Consider the following 19,565-nt stretch of genomic DNA (forward strand, 5'->3'; position numbering starts at 1 on the left):
CAATCCTTTCTTGCTCTGGAAAGATGATGCAAAAAAAAAAAAAGGATTGATACCTAGCAATATTAATTACCTTGGCCATCCACTGACTGGCTGTGGGCAGGTGTGGTAGCACTGTCCACAGCAATGCTAGCATAGCGGGCAAGAGTGGACATGGCGAATTGGTTGGTGAATGGGTCCAGGCAATTTTTATCTCTGGACAGGATTCGAACCGTTTCCAGACAGGCCAGCAGACAGGAAGGCTGCAACTCCCGGTCCAGGAAACCGAGCACTAACTCCCCCAGATGCTGCGTTGCACATATACATGTATGTATGTATATGTATATATATATATATATATATATATATATATATATATATATATATATATATATATATATATATATGTGTGTGTGTGTGTGTGTGTGTGTGTGTGTGTGTGTGTGTGTGTGTGTATTCATGGAGGAACAGTAGAAACAGAACAGAAATTGTGTTAGACTGTAGGCTATTGATGTTCATCAACAGAGTACACCTTCCTTTTTTGTGCAAATAGACACATACATTTATTTAAATAGGCAGATTTACATTTTAAACTGTTGAAAAATGAAACACCAAATCTGACAGCTATATCTGCAGCTTCTGACCTCAGTCTGAATGAATGTCCATCACACATTTTAAGTCAGGCAATGTTAGAACTGATTTTTGATCCATTTGCAGTATAACGCTTCTGTTTTTAAGATCATTTTCTGACTAATTGTAATGAAATCATGACCGTCTTAAGACTGCCAACAAAGTGAAATGTGTTACAGAAAATAACAGATCAGTGAGTTCGACCTACAGCCAGTGGTGAACAAATGATTGCTGTTTCTTACTGAGGATGGGTAACACAACAGATGAAACTGTACATTGAAAACTGAAACATGAAAAACACTACATACTAAACAGCAGTCTTACCGATAGTGACAAAGTATTTGTAGTGCTAATGATAACGGTCCAATGTCAAGGGGTTTCCTTGATAAAAAGCCCCACATTGTAGTGACCGAATGCAAGGAGCTACAAAGGTTGCTAAAAAGTTTCCTAAGCTGTCATGCACATCTACAAGCAGGACAGCTTAGCAGACCTTCAAGTAGGTGTATGCTTAGCGTGGGCACATGATTATTGGATAAAGAAGCCATGCAATAGAACTTTAGCTTCACCTTAAATAAACCTAAACCTTTAGCACTGAACAAACTCACCTTTCTTTTCCACCTTAACAATCAACTACAGTTTCTGTTTGGGTCTGTTTCCTACTGGATGAAATGCTTCCTTTTATAGGAATAAAACTGTTCTTCTATTTATCAGAGAGGAAAACACTTTGGAAAACAGTGTGGTTTCCAAAACCAGATACATTTTCTCAAACAGAATCTAAATCATACTGTTTAAAAACATTTTCAGATGCTTTTTTAAAGGATAAAGCTGCTAAATGCAGAAATATTGGTTTGTTTAAGTACATTTTTAGATATTTACTGCTTTCTGAATGAATTGCAGGTGTATTAGATACAAAATCACAATAAAACTAATCAATAAATGTTCTAATGTTCTATCTTCTCAGCTATTCACCTTAATCAGTTCAAAGATTGACTTTCATCAATACTGAATAAACTGTATGAGGTTTAGGCCATGAATGAATTTGCAGCAATATACTTAATGATAAACCAGATTTCTTTTTTCTAATCTTCAGAACTGCTTCTTTCTCATTAGTTTTTGTTCTTGTGTTATGTATCATCAGAATATCTTCTTACAATCAAAACTAATATGCCAGCATGATTAGTGTTCAAGCAAATGAATAAATCAAAGGTCTTCATTTCATAATTCCCATTGGATTCCATTAAACTATTGCCATTGTGATCTCACACCTATTTGTAGTTTTCTTTAAACCTTTGAACTGATTAAGTGTGTTTACATCTACTGACAAAAACCCACAATTTATCCTGGATTTACTCCAACATTATATAATATATCACTTACTCGAGTATTCTAATATAACGCTAAGGAAATGTTAGAACAGGTAAACATTTAACTATTCATTTTACAACAGAATCAACCTATAAGAGCTGGTTTTCCATTTCCTATTCTGTTTATCCTGAGCTTACTGCAGGGAAAAGGCCGTGTGATTCATCCCCTGTCGAGCACTAGTGCCAATAATCTTAATATTAATTGCCAGACAGATTTATTTGGCAGACAGATAAAAATCCCCATTCCCAAGAATTCTGTTATAAATAGTTCAGTACGTGTAAGAAATTTCCAACAAATTTTCACCAGACGTGTGTGAGCTGAGGAAACAGCAGCCTTCAGGGTTGAAAAATGAATCCGGCATGTTTGTACCTTAAATTAAAAATGACTGCTATGCTAAAATAACAGACTGTGAGCCTTCCACTTGGATTCTGTTTGTATTTATTTCTGTATGTGCTGTAGGTGTTATTGTGTTAAGTAGTCGAGTCAGAGATGGAAAAAAACACTAACAGTCTGTGACTAGTCTGCAGCTCTCATTTGACAGGAAGGTAAACTGGCTTAAATGATGGAGTAATACCATCAGGGTTTGGGTGGTTTGTTGGGTTTTCTTTGACATGTTACTCATTTTTAAGTGTTTTACAACAAGTTGCTTACCTTATATATTGGTATATGGTATCATGGATCCAGCTGAGGAACAGCTGAAGAACTTGTAATAAACTAAACCACATTTCAAATTAAAAGTTTTATTAAAATTGTGTATATACCTGTGTATATACATGTACATATTATGAGGTCTGGCTCTCCTGAAACAGTATGGTGGAAGCACTGATGTTTTGATTGTGAACAGCAGCAAACAAACAAGAATATGTTTCTTTGTAACTTTGGCAAACAATCTATAGAAAATCACATTTAGCATTTTAGCTTATCTTGTCTGGCAAATAATTCTGGAAATATTTATTACAATGTACATACTGGTTTGGACACAAAGTGTGTGCCCCTTCAGTAATGTACCTGTGACAGCCAGTGAGCTCGCCTTGTTTTTTTGGTTTCTTGTTGCCTGTCTCTTTCCGGTATCTGGTAGGTGGAGCTGACCCAATTATAGATGCAGCACACCTGAGAAGGCCAGTCCCCTTGCATTATAAAGCCACTTTGACTGAATCTCCAGCTCTCCCTGTCTTTTGAACACTGAAACAAGCTGCAACTCCCTCAGCCTCCCCGACACCAGCAAACAGTGTGTACAGATCATAGATGAAACACAATGACTTCAGTCACAGTTACCTTGAGAAATCAAAGAGCAGTGAATACTGTCCAAATCTGACAGCATTTTGTTAGGCCAGTGTTTATGAACCTTCAACTGACGTAACAAGAGCGACCCTATCAGCTTCACAATTATGGGATGTAATCTATTCACAGCTGGCCAATCACTGCCATTTAAGAGCAGATCATTACTTTTCCTCTGGTTAAACACACAGATCCTTACAAGCATTTGATAATCCCCGAGAAGTAAATCACTCCCACTGTCATTTTCATCTCATGAATTATTTATATCCTATAATGAATTCTTAACAGGACCCCATCCAGAAAGAGTCACAAGTTGAAGATAAATTGTGGGTTCTAGGTTTCTAATGGAAGAGCACAACATGGTGTTCATTGGTTATTCATACCTTTTGTAACTTTCCTTCCTAAAACAGGCGAGTATACAAAGGAAAGCATAAAGCATGTTGGTACATCCAAAGAAATGATTAATCCTTAGCCAATTTTTTTTTCAGATGAAACTGAATTACACAGAACATTAAAAAAATGTAAACAGACTGGAAAGGACAAGCTGAAGTATTTCGATCCAGATGATCCCCTGCTGAACTTATCAGTTCAGCAGGGGATCAATTAATTATTTGCCCTATGTGTATAAATAGGAAATGTTATAAATACCTCTCTGTCCTTCTGCTCATCCCTGTTGAATGTAAAGCACTGGTTCATCTGAAGAAAAGAGAAGTACAAAGCACAAAAAAGGGAGTCAGTGGATAGAAGAAGCAGACAAGTTTGTGTTATGTTATTTGTACCAATAAGTCGTTGTGTTTGCAGTAATCGAGCCATCCATTCTCCTATGTACATCGCTCAGCTACAACTACGAAGATATGTCTTAGGGTCTTCTAATATTGTTTAATCTTGATCTTGCAATGTAAAGTGACTTGAGTTAATTTTTGTTTTGAACTGGCAATATATCAACAGAAATGAACCGAATAATCATAATACAAAGTAGAGAGAAAAAATAAAGAAGCAAAAATGTAAAAATGATCCACATCACATCATTTGAAATATGTGACAGCCAGTGTGCTGGCCTTGTTTTCTTGTTGCTTTCAGGTATCTAGTAGGTGGAGCTGACCCAATTTCAGCACACCTGAGAAAGCCAGTCCCCGGTGTATTATAAAGGAACTCTGACTGAACCTCTGGGTCGTTTCATTATCTGAATCTTAATGAACACCGTTTTCTGTATGAGAGTTTTCTAATGTTAGTAATCATATTTTTTCTTAGATATTTTAATTGAAGATAGGCTTCAAATTACAAAAAGAGCATGCAATCATCCATCCATCAATGCATGCAGAACATTAATGCATGCGTAAGCCTTCCAAAAGACATCTCTCCAGTGTGTCATATCTCTGTGTAGCTCCTCAGTCATTCAGGTCATGGTAGTCTTAAATGCTTGAAAAAAATAGGCAGATCGACTTCAGTTGGTAAAGACACCTCTCATCAAAGAAGCATCTTCAGTTACAAAGTTACAAAGGTCCTTTCTATTGACTTGTTGTCTGGATTTACACAATTATCACAGATTACAAATGAGAACGTGAGCAACTTCCTTTCAGATGTTGTTCGTTTATATACAAATAGCCTCAGTACCAGATAAGCTGAGCCTCACTGTAGCTGTCTTTTGATGCTGACATCAAAAGAAACATGTCCATCACACATGCTGAAGTAGTCTGACCATTTACTAAAAATTAATCCACATCATTCACTTAATTCAAATACCGAGTTCTGAATTAAGGAAAATAAACATAAGTTATACCCATTATTTCATTAATGTGCCCCTACTAATATTTATGTTAATGCAAATTCCCACAACTCCCAGAAGGCTGGAAAACTAGAGCAGACTAACTCCAGTCTACAACTCAAAATATGGCAGTGTCCTGTAACAACCACTAAGCTTCTGATCTGTACGAGCTCTTTGGTGAAGTAGGATTTAACTGGCCTGTAGCTAAATCTATTTGTGTATAAGAAAATCTAATCCTATTGCCTTTGAGATTAACTCCTACACAGTCTCCGTGCTGAGGAAGCCATGAAGCATGGTGCACCTGGGGTTTGCAGAATGTAACAAAACTCATGTGACTTCATATACATATAACATGTAGTTCCAACTATCATTTCTAACATTAACTGACCTGGATAGACACCAAGCTCAGTTACATGGTAACACTGATACTCTTGTGTTTGTGACAGTGTGGTTAGCTTCAGCTGGCTCAGGAGAGCTGACATCAAGCTGGAAGCCACTGTAGTCTGCATATATATATGTATATATATATATATATATATATATATATATATATATATATATATATATATATACACACACACACACACACACACACACACACACGAACATATACATGATGTGCTTTGACTCTGTAATGCTCAAAATTAATAGAATCAAGTTAAAACTGAGGGTTATCTAAAAACTTCAGCTAGGGTTTGAACGTTCACAACCATTGTGCCAAAAACAAAAGAAATTAGTGTATACTTGTTGACACTGAAACAGCAGGAGATAGATATACAAAGTTATTACAGTATTTCCAAGGATAAAGAACTGGACTGACAAGTATCATAAAGAAATTTAAAGAGAGCTGCACAGTACAGAGCAAGTTTTGCAGAGGTAGGAAGCAAAAGATTTCAAAGACTCTGGAAACAAAGCTAGTGAGAAATGTTTTTTAAAAACCACAGAACAACTTTCAAAGCACTGGTGAGTGATTGACCAAAATCATGAATTGTAGTATCAAAGGAGACCATCTCACGGACTGTGAGACTGCAAACTAAGAAAAACTCCACTTCTGCAGAAGTGTCAACTTCAAGCCAGACTGATGTATGCTAAGGACAACCTGGAGAAAGATTATGCATCTGAAGGTGTGCCTTTTGGTCAGATGAGACTAAAGTAGAGCTCTTTGCCATAAAGATGCTGCTTATGTTTGGAGAAATAAGGGTGAGGTTGTACACAATTCAGAACCCAAAGAACACGCAGTGGTGGAAGTATCATTCTTTGGGGATGCATCAGTTCGTCTGGACCTAGGAATGTTACGAAGGCAGGAGGAATCATGAAGAAAGAAGGATATTTGAAGATTTTGAAAGAAGTATTCAGCAGCAAAATTGGTTCTGGGTCATTGTTTTATCTTCCAGCATGACAACAACCCCAAACATGCATCACTCTTGGTGAAGAACAATCTCCAGAAGACCAAAGTGAACATTGACTCAGGAATTCAAGCCCTCAGTGGTAAATCAGAGTGGCTGTAGCTCAGGAGGTAGAGTGGGTCATCTACTGATAGGTGTGAATGGGTGAATAAGGCATGTTGTGTAAAGCATTGAGTGCTCTGGGAGAATAGAAAAGCACATGAATCAGTCCACCTGTTCAGTCCAATCCCACTGAAAAATCAGTGGGGTGACCTGAAGACCAAAGACCATGCCAACAAACAAATCTGGAGAGCCTGACAGATTTGCCAAAGAAGAATGGGCTGGGATTGATCAGTGTGCAAAGTAAAATAATGTAAGCATGTCAAATAAAAACTAGGATGTTTGGAAAAGCTATGTTATAAATTAATTACACTGAACAGTACACACTGAGCTATGACTGTATGTACTTTAGGTCCTTTAGCTTGTACTCTTTTTGTGCTTCCATACAATTAGAGGCTAACAAAACACTATATCTTAGAACAGTGGTAGGGAACTCCAGGCCTCAAGAGCCAGAGTCCAAGTGTCCTTGGTCCAACACCAGAGCTCTAACTTAATAATGTACGTAGAGTACAAAGTAGTTACCTAAAATAACTAATCTAAAAAGTAATGATAATCCTGAGAGTTATAGATAAAATATGAATTAATATCATCAGTCTTAGAGTAAGCTTATGGTTTAAGGGAAGTAGTATAATGTGTTATGATAAGCTTGAATTTAAAATGGAAATAAAATATCTGTAATATCACTAAACATTGCAGCTGAAATCTTTGACATTTTACTGGATGTACCTCAGCACTGATCTTAAACATGATCTCATTATCTTCGAGTAACTGCTTCTGCTTCTCTGTCCTCTTTTTTTCTCTGTATCTAAGCGATGAATCCATTAATTACATTAATTTCAAAACTCCCACAGTGCTCTTTCCCATTACTCTTCAGTGTCCTGACACTGACTCCTTTCCAAGGTGTATCAGAGTTACAAGGAAATCACACATGTTAGAAAAACTGAAAGAGCACAGAGAAACCTCTCTAGATGGCTTGAGTTACGACATACGTACATGTCAGATTCTGCAAGAAATTAGGATTTAATCTCAGAACAAACACCCTGGAAATTCTGGAGAGATTATATGCCTTGACTGGCTAAGGAAGGCTTTGGTGACCCCCTGGAAAACTGTGGCTGGCTGAGGAGAGGGACGTCTGGGCTTTTTTTCTTAGACTGCTGGCCTAGTGACACAAACCTGGATTAGTGGCAGAAAATGGATGCAATGGATGTAGATATTTGTGACAAAACTAACTTGCATTTCCCATTTCTATTTTTACGATCAGTGGCTCACATTAATTAAAAATAATTATTTTCAACAAATATTTCTCTCTTTTCTTTTTACATTTCTTTCTGATTTTCTACCACATTATGAAACTGACTTGCCTGCAATTCAAACTGTGTCAGGCTCAACTCTTTGTATGTTGGTGATCACATAATAAAACTTGGGACTAAACTACCACAGAAGTTCAAAGGGTTAAGAGGGAATTAATAGGCAGCTAAATAGATTACACTTACTGTCAACTTATGCCACATCATTATTATTATTGAAATTATTATTTTGGTGCAATGAATGTCTCAACTTTGGGATAAATAAACCATGTTTTATCCTATCTAATATTCATTTATTATTTATTAAGTAATTTAGGTGATTTATGATATGGGTGGTTCTACCAATTTCCCAGCACCAACAGCAGATCCCACAATACTTGGATAATGTTGAGGTCCAGGCTCTGGGGAGGCCAATTCACATCCAGTGGAATTTGTGACGGCATTTCAGTGTGTCTTATATCCAGGTATGCCTTTACTGCATTGTCAGCATATTCACTTTATCATTAAAAAAGTGAAAAATTAAGCCACTATCACACACTTTCCAGATGCTGTTGCACTGTGGATCCAAATCTGATGGCACTCATTTTATTGCATTCATAAATGAATTCATAAATGAATTTTGACAAGATCCCCAGCACCACTGGCTAAAATCAGCCCGAAACCATAACATGCCTCCTCCATATTTTACCATAGACACTCACTGTACCTTTGTTGCAGCTCTCTCCTGACATCCTCTATACACACTGGCAATGTTTTAAACCAAAGATATCTACTTTGGATTCATCACTCAATAAGACCTGTTGCTACTTATTTTCAGTCCAGTTTTTGTGTAGTTTGGTGTAAGAATGCGTTGTTGACAGCCACCCTTCCACTGAGACCATTTCTTTGGTAAACAGTAGATGGATCAAGGGTCAGATGCATCTCTCAGGTATGTGTCATGTTTATAGAATCAGCTAAAGAAACGGGAATGTGTTTTTACAACAGGCTATTTGTAACAAAGTTCCCAGTGATACAATTTATATTTGGATCTTTAAGTTCTCGTTTATTCCAGACACAGTACTGGTTCATCCCGTAAGTTAGATGTTTTTTTAAGCTTGAATGACTCATGGGTCAGTGCTCAGTTGCTTAACCGTCAAAAACACATTGCTGTCATGTCAAAAATCTGTCAGGTACAAGGACTGGGCTGAAAATGAGTGAAAAGCAGCGAATTCCAAAGAAGAACTTTGAAAGACCCAGAGAAAGCCTTGAGAACTGTTGCTTAATATCCCTTTAAAATTACGAGGAAATCTGGCTCCGTGAAAGCAAAACATGAAGAAGAAGAAGGGGTGGCTCAATACACAATATCGTATAGGCTATTAAGGTGTACAATGCAGCTTTAAACCCCATTTAATATAGTAAAGGTTCTACTTTTGAAGGCAGTTCTGATTTGGCAATTATTTCAGGATCATCTTCTGAATGGAAAGCGTTTCATAAACTCAAACAGCTGTTCTACAACGCACTGATTCCTCCCGATGTTGGAGGGCTGGTGTTTACCTGCTTGTTGTAGCTCTGTAAAGCCGTCAGAGCCGAGTCTTGGTCGCCCGTCTCCATCTCCTCTATAACGGCACTTAAATCCATGTTCATCATCACTGAGCTAGCTGCTGCTGCTGATGATGATGATGAGGATGATGAGGATGTCTGTATGTTTGTTCCCCGGACTGCGGATTCACGTTATGCTCCGTTACCTCTGACGGATGAAAGCATGACGTCTGAATCCCGACGATCTGATGAGAAGCGATTAGCGAACGGGGATTTGTGCCAGCCAAGTGCTGCGTTTAGAGTCCCAAGAAAAGACGGGAGAAATAAAATTTGTGATTATTTTTTTGTAAATGGAAAAGACAAGTGAGGATGTGGACCACAAGAAACGAGCAACATTAGACATCACTATATATGCAAAGTCTAACGACTGTAAAAGAACGCTCCTCTCTCAGACTTCGGGCTGCTTGTGGTGTTCATCAGAGTTTCTAAAAGCAGTATTGGAGGCAGAGAATTCAGCTTGAAGTGAAACTGTGAAGTGCGGCACACGTTAGACAAATGCGGGTCGGTGAGACTGAAACATCGTTCAGTAACTATCCTTTCATCATATCGAAGCTCAATGTGCTGGCTCAAAATTGTTGCAATTAATTGCAACATAAAGTAAGCCATCAATGACACTGTTGGGTGTCCCCATAGTGGCGTTTCAATAAAAAGAATAGAAAGAAAGAAGTGAAAATAAAATAGTGATATTTATTATTATTCTATACATGAGCAGTGAAATTGAAGAATTTGCAGTGCTTTAATAATGTAGACCTTTTTGAAGCCACAAAACAACTGAGAATGAATTCCACATACATTGTATTTTGAATTGATGTATCACTGATGCCATTTTAGAAAGCCCAAAAGTTTCGATTATCCTTTAAAAAGACAAACGGCCTTTGTGTGCAAGATTTTCCAATCGGTAACCTGAGCGATAGTGAGCAAGTCAGTGCAAACATGTGAGAAAAAAAATTCATATCAAACCGACTCTGAGCTGTTCCACAGTCCTCACTAATGTGGCAGTAGCCAGTCCAGTGAATTGAAAGTTGAGCAGAATCTTCTTTTTTACTGATAATTCAATTTAATAATACACAATAATAGCACATTATCAAGTGCTGCTCATATGCCATTCTCTGATATACTATTTAAACTGACATCATAAAGCGTTTTGAGGTTACTGTTGTTGTTAACTGTCGCCATGTAAATAAAATTACACTAACACATACCTAAAAGATAAACACGTTCGCTTTAGGTAACGAGGGGCTGCGCTCTTTACACTACCGCCATCAACTGGGCGTTTCTCGAACGAGACGTGGGCGTGCGTGTACGCTACTTAGTGTGCTCGATTTAAAATTCAAAGCAAACGCGCGTGCGGGGTGAAGGTTTTATGTTACCCGTAGTTAACCAAAATACAGTTATCAAGTAGATGAATTACACTACATTAAACCTTCAATTTGTTGTGTTACCACATGAGTCTAACTGTTTTGCTTAAAATTTGATAAACGGTATAAACCCCGTTCTTCCGGCACAGTATACATATACTCTGTGTAAATGACGTCTTGACGAGGCACGCACCTTGTCCAATAAAAGCTCACGACCTTGTTTGAGCGACAGGATTCGCAACCAATAGTTTTGCGGAAATCGTTTGATTGACAAACATTGCAGCTGGAGTGGGGGAAGGGGTCGATGAAGTTGACGGAACCGCCATCTTGAAAAGTGCTCTCCGAAGGTCTACATTTTCGCGCCTGTTAGAAACAGTTTTAAACGCTTTATTTTCCTTGCCAAAATTTCATCTTAGCTCTGTCTTAGTATCGCTAAGGTCCGAGGCTAATGTTAAGATAAGCTACATGCTGGAGAGTCGGTGTTTACCCTTGTCTATTGGTAGGTACAACTGCAAGCTCATACACTTGGTGCTGAAGAGACGATTAGCCAGCAGTCTTTAGATAGCCGGCTAACGTTAGCTGGCTAGCAAAGAGCATACTTGGCCATCTTATCACTGCGCTGTCAGGCTGTGGTTTTTTTAAGCTAAGAGGAGGCTAACGTTAACATGACACATTAGTGTTTTAAGGTACCTCGGGATCATATTTTGATTTTATTGTCAAACCTGTCAGCCAGTTAATATTACCCTCATATGTGACATATATTAGGGTAACTGGTTGAGTTCGATAGCACGGGGTTAGCTAACAATAGCTAGTGACGTTCCTTGTACCGGTGTGTTGTCTTTAACGCCTGCACCGTTAGTGGTAGATAGGTTTGGGCCTTAGGATGTAAACGAACTGGTAATGACGTGAATTAAAAAGGCTGCTGTTTTGATTCGTGTTTAGCCGAAATCAAAGCTAACCGTTAACTTTGCCTTCGAAGGTTGGTTAGCTGAAATTAAATACAGCCAATAACGATTGCGTTAAATGACTGCCTTTACACATACTTAAGGAAATTCTTATTATTTTTTTTAAACTGCTCAGTCTGTTGGTTCGGAACAGATAGTCAAGCCCAGATGAACCAGGTGATTCTGGGTGAATACTAAGTATTGCCACCCAGCTAAAATGTGATATCTTATTGCATGTGTATAGTTGTACTACATAGGCCTGAAATGTAGGTAGAGTGGATATTTAGATTGATTTTATTACGGGCTCGTAATGTTTATGTGCCTACGGTATTTTTATTATTTTCGCTCTATGGCGTATGTTCAGCTGTTTTGGGGAGTGATAGTTTTATCAAAATATAGGCGTTTTATAGTGTGAGTGTAGTGCAGTTTTTGTGTCAGTTGCATTGCTGAGTTAACACAAAATTCATAATAGCAGAAATATAATCGGCATCCAGATGTCTAGCCGCACTTGATTTGTCAAAGTAGTTTGGGGAGTCACAGCAGCCGGTATCCTCTATGTTTATTACACGCAGTTGCTACAGTCTCTTGGTAACAAGTCACTGTTCTGAATATAAGTAGGAAGGTGCTTTGTACAGTGGGTGAGCTTGTGATTATAGGTTGTCTGTGGTACAGAACGGGTAATTAGAAGACCTTTTAGGTGGGGAATCAATGAATAGGTCAAATGATGAGAGACTGCTAGTCACAAAGTGTTTAAAGATGCATACAATTTAAATTAGGTCTTTGCTAAGCGATTTATCTGGAGAAGTACTGCTCAAAGTTAGTTTAAAAATTAAAAGAAGGTTTACCTCCTTGAAAGCAAAATAAAAAGAAATGGGAATGGATTAATACCTCTCTACAGTAATGTACCGAACTGGCACACATCTCAAGAGTGTCAACAACAAATTTTCAGAATAGTTGCTAACAAGAAGCTTTAGTTTAATGTAACTTCAAACTTATGTGAATATAGATGAAATCAGAGAAAAGCTAAGATTTTGACAAATTTTCACAGGGATTTAATCAGACATCATAATCATATCATTAAGTCAGGGCTCTAGCATTGAAGAAAAGTGGACTGAAAGATGGCTTGAAAATAGAGGGTATTTACATTGGTCTTGATGGGTATTGTTTGTCACTTTTTCATATCTTTATTGCATGTTCATGAAGTTGTTTGACAACAAAAACTGAAAAACGTATACAAATAAGAGCATTTCCTTCAGAGTATTCGTATTATACACATTCTTAACATGGGAAAAACCAGGACATTGCAGCTTAGTTTAATTCCAGCCAATAGCAGCACTTCAGGCATTGTCATTGGCTTTTCATATTGTCTGTCAAAACATGGATTGAATGAGCTGTCACTTTTATAATGACTAGAGCAGGGCGATATGGCCAAAAATATTTATCACGATATATATTTGAAAATTTGCGATAACGATATAACTGACGATATAATTGATGCGAGACAAAATACAACTCCACAACATTACTAGCGCAAAAAGACAACCTTCCATTTATTTTCACTTAAACGAGAAGCTGGTTTTTATGTACATTAAAGCTTTATAAAAATGTAACAGTGCAAATGCAAATTCCTTGCTGAAAGTTTAACCAAAAGGCATTTCCAGTAGAAATGGGATGACATATCCTGAGCATAACCATGTATAATATCCACTGAAGTTAAAAAGAGGTGCTTTGCAACATTAAACTGCAGTGTGCAGTACGTATTTTTCGGACCATAAGGTGCACGGGATTATAAGGCAAATTAAGCGAAACAAAGCAGTCAGATAAATCAAACTTTATTAAACTCATTCTTCTTGCTTCCTCCACTTCTGTACCTTTGATTCATTAATGTTGAATTCTCTGGCAGCTGCTCTATTCCCATGTTGTTGCAGTATATTAATGACTAACCTTGTATTGTGGATGGATTATCTCAGTTGTTCTCCTGACTGAAGTTTGGTCCGTTTACAGCATCCTGCCATGCGATTGCATTTGTCTCTAACCATGAGGAACCTTCACGTTAACTTTTATAAGTGTAAAAGTGTTAGTGTTCGTCCTCCAGCTTCACTGTTTATGTTATGCTAACATAGCTGTGTCGCTAGCGATCACGTAGCACATCATTATATACCAGCTAGCCCAACTTCAGTAACCCTACAAATGTCACTGCTGTTTAGTTTCCTCTCTTCATTTATGTTGGAAGTGATAGCAGAGCTGTACGTTTGAATTTTTTCAGAAATCTCTCAGTCAGAACATGCTATATCATGCTTAGGTAACTAGCGAGCTAACTTCCGCTAGCTTCCTGCTAACTTCTAACTCTGTTAAATGTAATAAATTTTGTTTTCATGGATGCCTGGAAGTTAAACTTCATAGTTACACCTGGTAAAGCAGCAATGCTGATCGTTTTATTAAAGATGAAAGAATTTAGACAGTTTTTAACTCTCAGTGATGCTGCAGTGTTCGTTTGACCTGAACGATACGGAGTTTAGGACCCAGATTACTCCCAGATTTAAGAGCATCTTAGTCCGACAAATACGACAATAACGACGGCCGCTTGCATCTTCTACATCTGACGGACAAACACCAAACCAGTTCCACATCACTGAAGTTGGAGCATTTTTACAAACCAATTCTGGTTCATCTGTTTCACTCAACAATCGGCCATGTGCGTATGAAAACAAAGGCTCTGCACATGCACGTTTTACTCATATTCTATCGCGGTATTTCATTTCCCTATCGTTGCCTAACATTATACCAGTATTACCGTGAACGGTATAATATGGCCCAGCCCTAATAATGACCATGTTTTATATTGCTATTAAAAAGTTTTTTGCACGATAATTAATTGGTTTTATTGCCTAGTTCTAATTATGAGGCACAGATGAAGTAGTAGAATCATGTTAGCCTAGATGCAAGTCTTCATACCCAGTTGGTGATGAGAAAGAGACTGGGGAGTTTATTTATTTTTATATAAGATGAACGGTTAAAATAGTAATAATTGAGAATTTGTGCCTTTTTGTTCTTTAACTAGAGAAAGGTCGCTCTTTGTATGTGTGAGATTTCTAAATGCATGTAAGTTATTGTAGATTTCTTATTATTGGTGTTTAATGCCAGCTGGTTAGCCTCAGCTGGTAGTCATCTTGGGCCTTAGGTGGGCTACTGATACATCATTGACATTGTCTCTTTGACTCACTTGACCACTGTTTAATTTAAAAAAAAAAAAAAAAAAAAAACCTATTCCAAACATGTAAAGAAAATCTGTGTAGCAGCAGTAAAATGTCTCCAAAATGCTGGTTCTTTCCTGTTGGCATTCTCCACGTTATGATAGCTCTCTGTAGCAACCAGTGTGTAGTAAACACAGAACAATGTAAAATGGATCAGGAGGTTGTCACTACTATCCAGTCCAGGTTTTTAAGTCAGGATGAGATGGATATCTGATCCAAATGTTGGGTGGGGGCATTCTTAAAGCCTTTAAGTTATGTAAGCACTTCTAAATGCTGCTGACTATAAGGCTAAGTTCACACTGGAGGTCTTAATGCTCAATTCTGATTTTTTTTTTTTTTTTTTTTTTTTTTTTTTTTTGGTCCGGTTGTTCACTGGATGGCCAGGAAGCGTTCACAATGTCTTTTTGATTGTCTTCTCCGGCGCTGATAATTGGCGTCTGTCTTGTGTCAGTGACGTAAAAGACTGATTTAATGCGACTAGGGCTGCCACGATTAGTCGACTAGTCACGATTACATCGACTATCAAAATCGTCGTCGACTGGTTTAATAGTCGACGCGTCATTTGAAGCTTTGTAAGATCCCAAAAGACGCAGGAATAAGTAGTAGGATTTAAGAGTGTAATAACGGACTGAAACAGAAGATGGCAGCACTGCATGTACAAGGATGCCAGCTGCCGTTAAACCCCGAAGAAGAAGAAGCTGTGTCCCAGAATTCATAGCGCGGCCCAGCTCAGTTTCCAACAATGGCGGCAGCTAGTTAGTTTTAATATTACTCTTATTATTCTTTCTGGGTCACAAAATAAACGTTTAACATATTTTCAGGCGAGAATGTAGCTGTGTAAACCTCAAATATCTGCTCAGTTTATCAAGACACCAAATATTTTCAAAAGCGCTCCGACGTTTTCGGAGACGTCTGTTACCCACTAGCTCTATAGCTAGCCGGGGGCTAGGCTCGCTAGAGCCGTGAGAACACCGGACTCCCGGCAAATCGTTTTCAAACCCACCGCCGTCTTTCGCTACTCAGGTTAAACATGATATATAAGTCACTTAGATAACTTAAAAATGTTATTGTTTGGCTTTCTTTCAGTGTTTTATTTGTTCCTGAGTAAATCGGTTTGGCTGAGATTAAAGTTTTTACACAGCTGAATAAACGTCAAGCAGACAGCTGATTATCAGAAGTGTGAGATGCTTGAGAATATACTCCGGTGTCCTGTTATATTTTAGATAGCAAGGAGTTTATTAAACTTCACCGAAACAATCTGCAAATTTAATAAACTATCATCTTGTCTTTATTGTTAGTTAGCACAGACCTTACACACTTAAAGCTGTAAGCAAATGATAGTTATATAAGAGCAGATGCTGCTGGTGCAATAAGCTGTACGTTTTACCTCCAATGGATGATGATCTGATTAGTCGACTAATCGCAAAATTAATTGGTGACTAGTCGACTATCAGAATAATCGTTTGTGGCAGCCCTAAATACGACGTGACCCAGGTCGGATTTGAAAATATTGGATTTGTGCTGTTCAAACTGTTATACCATGATCGGATATGCGTCGCATGGGGTCAAAAAAAGTCGGATTTGATGGCTTTTCCCCGCAGCACGCCGTGTAATAAATACTCACAAAGAAAACTGTGGCTGTTTCAACTTATGTAACACTGGACTCCAGGTACACGACGCCAGCTGAAAACACTTCACTCAAGTCGAGTTGCCCGAGATTCACAGAATTTACAGAAAATGTAAAATTTTTGTGATATATATCTGTGTCGGGACGATAAGTGTCTTATATCGGGATATGAGACTTTGGTCATATCGCACAGCCCTAATATATGCCCATCTGCTTTTGTCTTTCTCCCACAGGTGTGTTCGTGTTGAACTGCTGTATGTGCGCTTTTTGTGAGTGTGTCCATTACCACTATCTGCCTGCTTGCCCATCCGTCTGGTCAGCCTGGAATGGGCCACAACTCCCAAAGACTAGAACAAACCTCTTTTTAACCTGAGCTTTGCTGTGAGGACTCCAACATACTCACAGGTGAGCTGAAATAAGAACTGTTACTCGATTATTGAGTGATCCCTTAGTAAATCATTGCCCCTTAGATGAATCTCGATTGATAATGTTTCATTTTTGTGCTCATTTTAATGACTCACTTTTGCCCACAATCTGTTTTAACATATTTGTGTCCTTTTTTCATATATATGTATGTATGTATGTATTAAAGAACCAACATGTTTTGGAAATTTGACCTCCACACCACATCCCACATTGACACACTGCTGGAGAAGGAGGATGTGACGCTTACAGAGGTAATGGATGAGGATGATGTCCTGCAGGAGTGCAAGGCCCAGAATCACAAACTTGTGGACTTCCTGCTGAGACCACAGTGTATGGAGGACCTGGTTACCTTTATCACACAGGAACCCAGTACTGATGTTGAGGAAAAGGTTAAATACAAGTAAGGAAATGGTTATTAATTTCACAGTTTGACGAAGATGTATGTTGACATCAGGAACATTTAACCTACAGGATGTAGTTTTTCTGTAAACTTATCTGTGGTGCTAAATCAAAGTTGCGTAACTCCAGTGTCTAGCAAACTGCTGACATGTCCACAAAAGTTGAAATGTTAGCAAGTTTGTTCACAAGGCCGGAAGAAATTGGTCAAACTGAGATTTGGGAGCTTTTCCCCAAACTTCTGATTATGTGGGAAAATCCAGTTGGGAAAGCTTCACATCCAGTAGTCTGCTTTAAAATCACTCATTGCTTTAAATACTATGGTATTACTTGGACATATGGCTCCCACTTGAGCTATATGAATTCACAGGAGAATTATCTACACTTGTTTTGATCTGTTGTTCAAATTGTTTTTTGAAATATGGAAATCTGAAGAAAAAAGAAAAAAAGTTTGATTCTGTCTGGTGTATAACTGAGGTTTGTAGAAAATTCCTGTTACACTACTTACAGAACCGATGGTGGCAGTGCTGCTGTAATTTAGTGTATTCTCAAAATAAACTGGTGAAATGAAGCAACTAAACTTAAACTCTTGATCTCTGGTTGGATATAACTTTGAGAAGAACTCAGACCTCTAGAATTTCCTGCATTTAAATATTTATCTGCTTTGTAATGAGCAGTGCTGTAACTATTGGAAAAACTCTAAAAGGGCCTTTTTTTTTTTTTTTTTTTTTTTTTTTTTTAAACCCCTCAGGTATCCCAACATATCATGTGAGCTGCTTACATCAGATGTGAGCCAGATCAATGACAGACTAGGAGAAGATGAAAAACTGCTGATGAAATTGTACAGTTTCCTCCAAAATGAGCCGCCCCTCAACCCCCTCCTGGCCAGCTTCTTCTCCAAAGTTCTTTCTATTCTTATAGGACGCAAGCCTGAACAGGTAGGATTTTTATTTATTAATTTATTTCTTTTCACCAATGATGCCAACATGTTAAAATACTGAGAGGATAAAATGCTTTGCTACTTATAGGTGTAACAAAGTCTGTTTAAATCGGTATGACAAAACCTTGTCTTGTTTTTATTTAAAGATAGTTGATTTTTTGAGGAAGCAGGAAGACTTTGTAGACTTGATGATAAAACACATCGGGACCTCTGCGATCATGGACTTGCTGCTCAGGATGCTCACCTGCATCGAACCACAGCAGCTACGACAAGATGTTCTCAATGTGGGTAACAACAAAATGGTTCCCTCCTTTGCTAAAAATGATATCCTCTCAGGCACTTTACACTAGAATATTACAGTCCACATTAAATTATATTGCCATCTGGTATAGTTTATTAACCGTTCTCAGTTGATGTTAAGGAATGAAGTGGACAGCAAAGGGTGAAACGTTGTGAAGCCTTTTTATTTAATAATGAAATTTTATGATTTCCTGACAAAGTTCTTTGTTTCTATTAGTGGCTGAATGAGGAGAAAGTGATTCAGAGACTGGTGGAGATGATACAACCTTCTCAAGATGAAGATGTGAGTTTCTTACATATTTTGCCCTGTACTTCCGGTATTCACCAGGGTATTCGTCAGGAAGTATACTGGTACTTATTTAATCATTGAAGACATTCAGATGTAATATTTACCAGTATTAAACAATACTATATAAAGTGCAGAAAGTCACCTGGAGGGGTGCTGGGCTCTGTACCTATGTGCCCTCGGTGAGAGGCGGTGTTCGGGTGGGGGTTTCTCCCGATGGGATTTTCTTCCCTGCACTTTCAGTCATTCTATTTGACTGTGGGATGAGAGCCTCATTGGAGAGTTGGCTCACTGATCGAGGGCTGCAACAAATAGCCTCCTGGTCAGCTAGCAGGAGGGAAATACAAGACTGGAGGGCTTTTTTTTTTTTTTTTTTTTTTTTAAGCTGGTTAGCAGTGTTTTATTTATTTATTTTCTTCTTGAAAACAGAGACACTCCAATGCATCACAGTCACTCTGTGAGATCATTAGACTGAGCAGAGACCAGATGTTCCAGGTGCAGGGCTCTTCAGAACCTGATCCACTTCTGTCCACACTTGAAAAGTATGTATTTGCTTCTTTACGAGAACTTGTCAGTATTGTACAGAATAAAACTATCTATGAGTACGTCGTTGGTTCAGTTTGTTTGTTT

At 38.1% G+C, this 19,565-nt stretch overlaps 2 protein-coding genes across 7 annotated transcripts in view; one reads left to right on the plus strand and one right to left on the minus strand.

The window, feature by feature from the left end:
- Positions 1-11,108, minus strand: part of ric8a (RIC8 guanine nucleotide exchange factor A) — a 24,703-nt gene extending 13,595 nt beyond the window's left edge. Inside the window, exons 1-5 of one of the 3 annotated variants that reach the window (XM_086299701.1) lie at positions 10,956-11,108; positions 9,360-9,634; positions 3,898-3,945; positions 3,633-3,650; positions 71-284 (exon numbers count right to left, since the gene is read on the minus strand). In XM_086299701.1, coding sequence (XP_086155827.1) covers positions 71-284; positions 3,633-3,650; positions 3,898-3,945; positions 9,360-9,452 — 373 coding nt within the window. In that variant the 5' untranslated portion in view covers positions 9,453-9,634; positions 10,956-11,108. Of the gene's footprint in view, positions 1-70; positions 285-3,632; positions 3,651-3,897; positions 3,946-9,359; positions 9,635-10,606; positions 10,664-10,955 lie in introns of those variants that run through there. The other 2 variants (XM_086299702.1, XM_086299703.1) reach the window with 2 other exon arrangements.
- ppp6r3 (protein phosphatase 6, regulatory subunit 3) overlaps positions 10,967-19,565 on the plus strand; it is a 24,866-nt gene continuing 16,267 nt past the window's right edge. Inside the window, exons 1-7 of one of the 4 annotated variants that reach the window (XM_086299700.1) lie at positions 10,967-11,261; positions 16,821-16,992; positions 17,180-17,413; positions 18,161-18,347; positions 18,496-18,633; positions 18,867-18,932; positions 19,365-19,477. In XM_086299700.1, coding sequence (XP_086155826.1) covers positions 17,187-17,413; positions 18,161-18,347; positions 18,496-18,633; positions 18,867-18,932; positions 19,365-19,477 — 731 coding nt within the window. In that variant the 5' untranslated portion in view covers positions 10,967-11,261; positions 16,821-16,992; positions 17,180-17,186. Of the gene's footprint in view, positions 11,262-11,745; positions 11,884-16,820; positions 16,993-17,179; positions 17,414-18,160; positions 18,348-18,495; positions 18,634-18,866; positions 18,933-19,364; positions 19,478-19,565 lie in introns of those variants that run through there. The other 3 variants (XM_086299697.1, XM_086299699.1, XM_086299698.1) reach the window with 3 other exon arrangements.

The sequence above is a fragment of the Aulonocara sp. 'chitande type north' Nkhata Bay genome, linkage group LG7, assembly GCF_057382095.1.
Source record: "Aulonocara sp. 'chitande type north' Nkhata Bay isolate Kocher_YH1m ecotype deep benthic linkage group LG7, A_spYH_male_GT1.1, whole genome shotgun sequence".
NCBI classification, from domain to species: domain Eukaryota; kingdom Metazoa; phylum Chordata; class Actinopteri; order Cichliformes; family Cichlidae; genus Aulonocara; species Aulonocara sp. 'chitande type north' Nkhata Bay.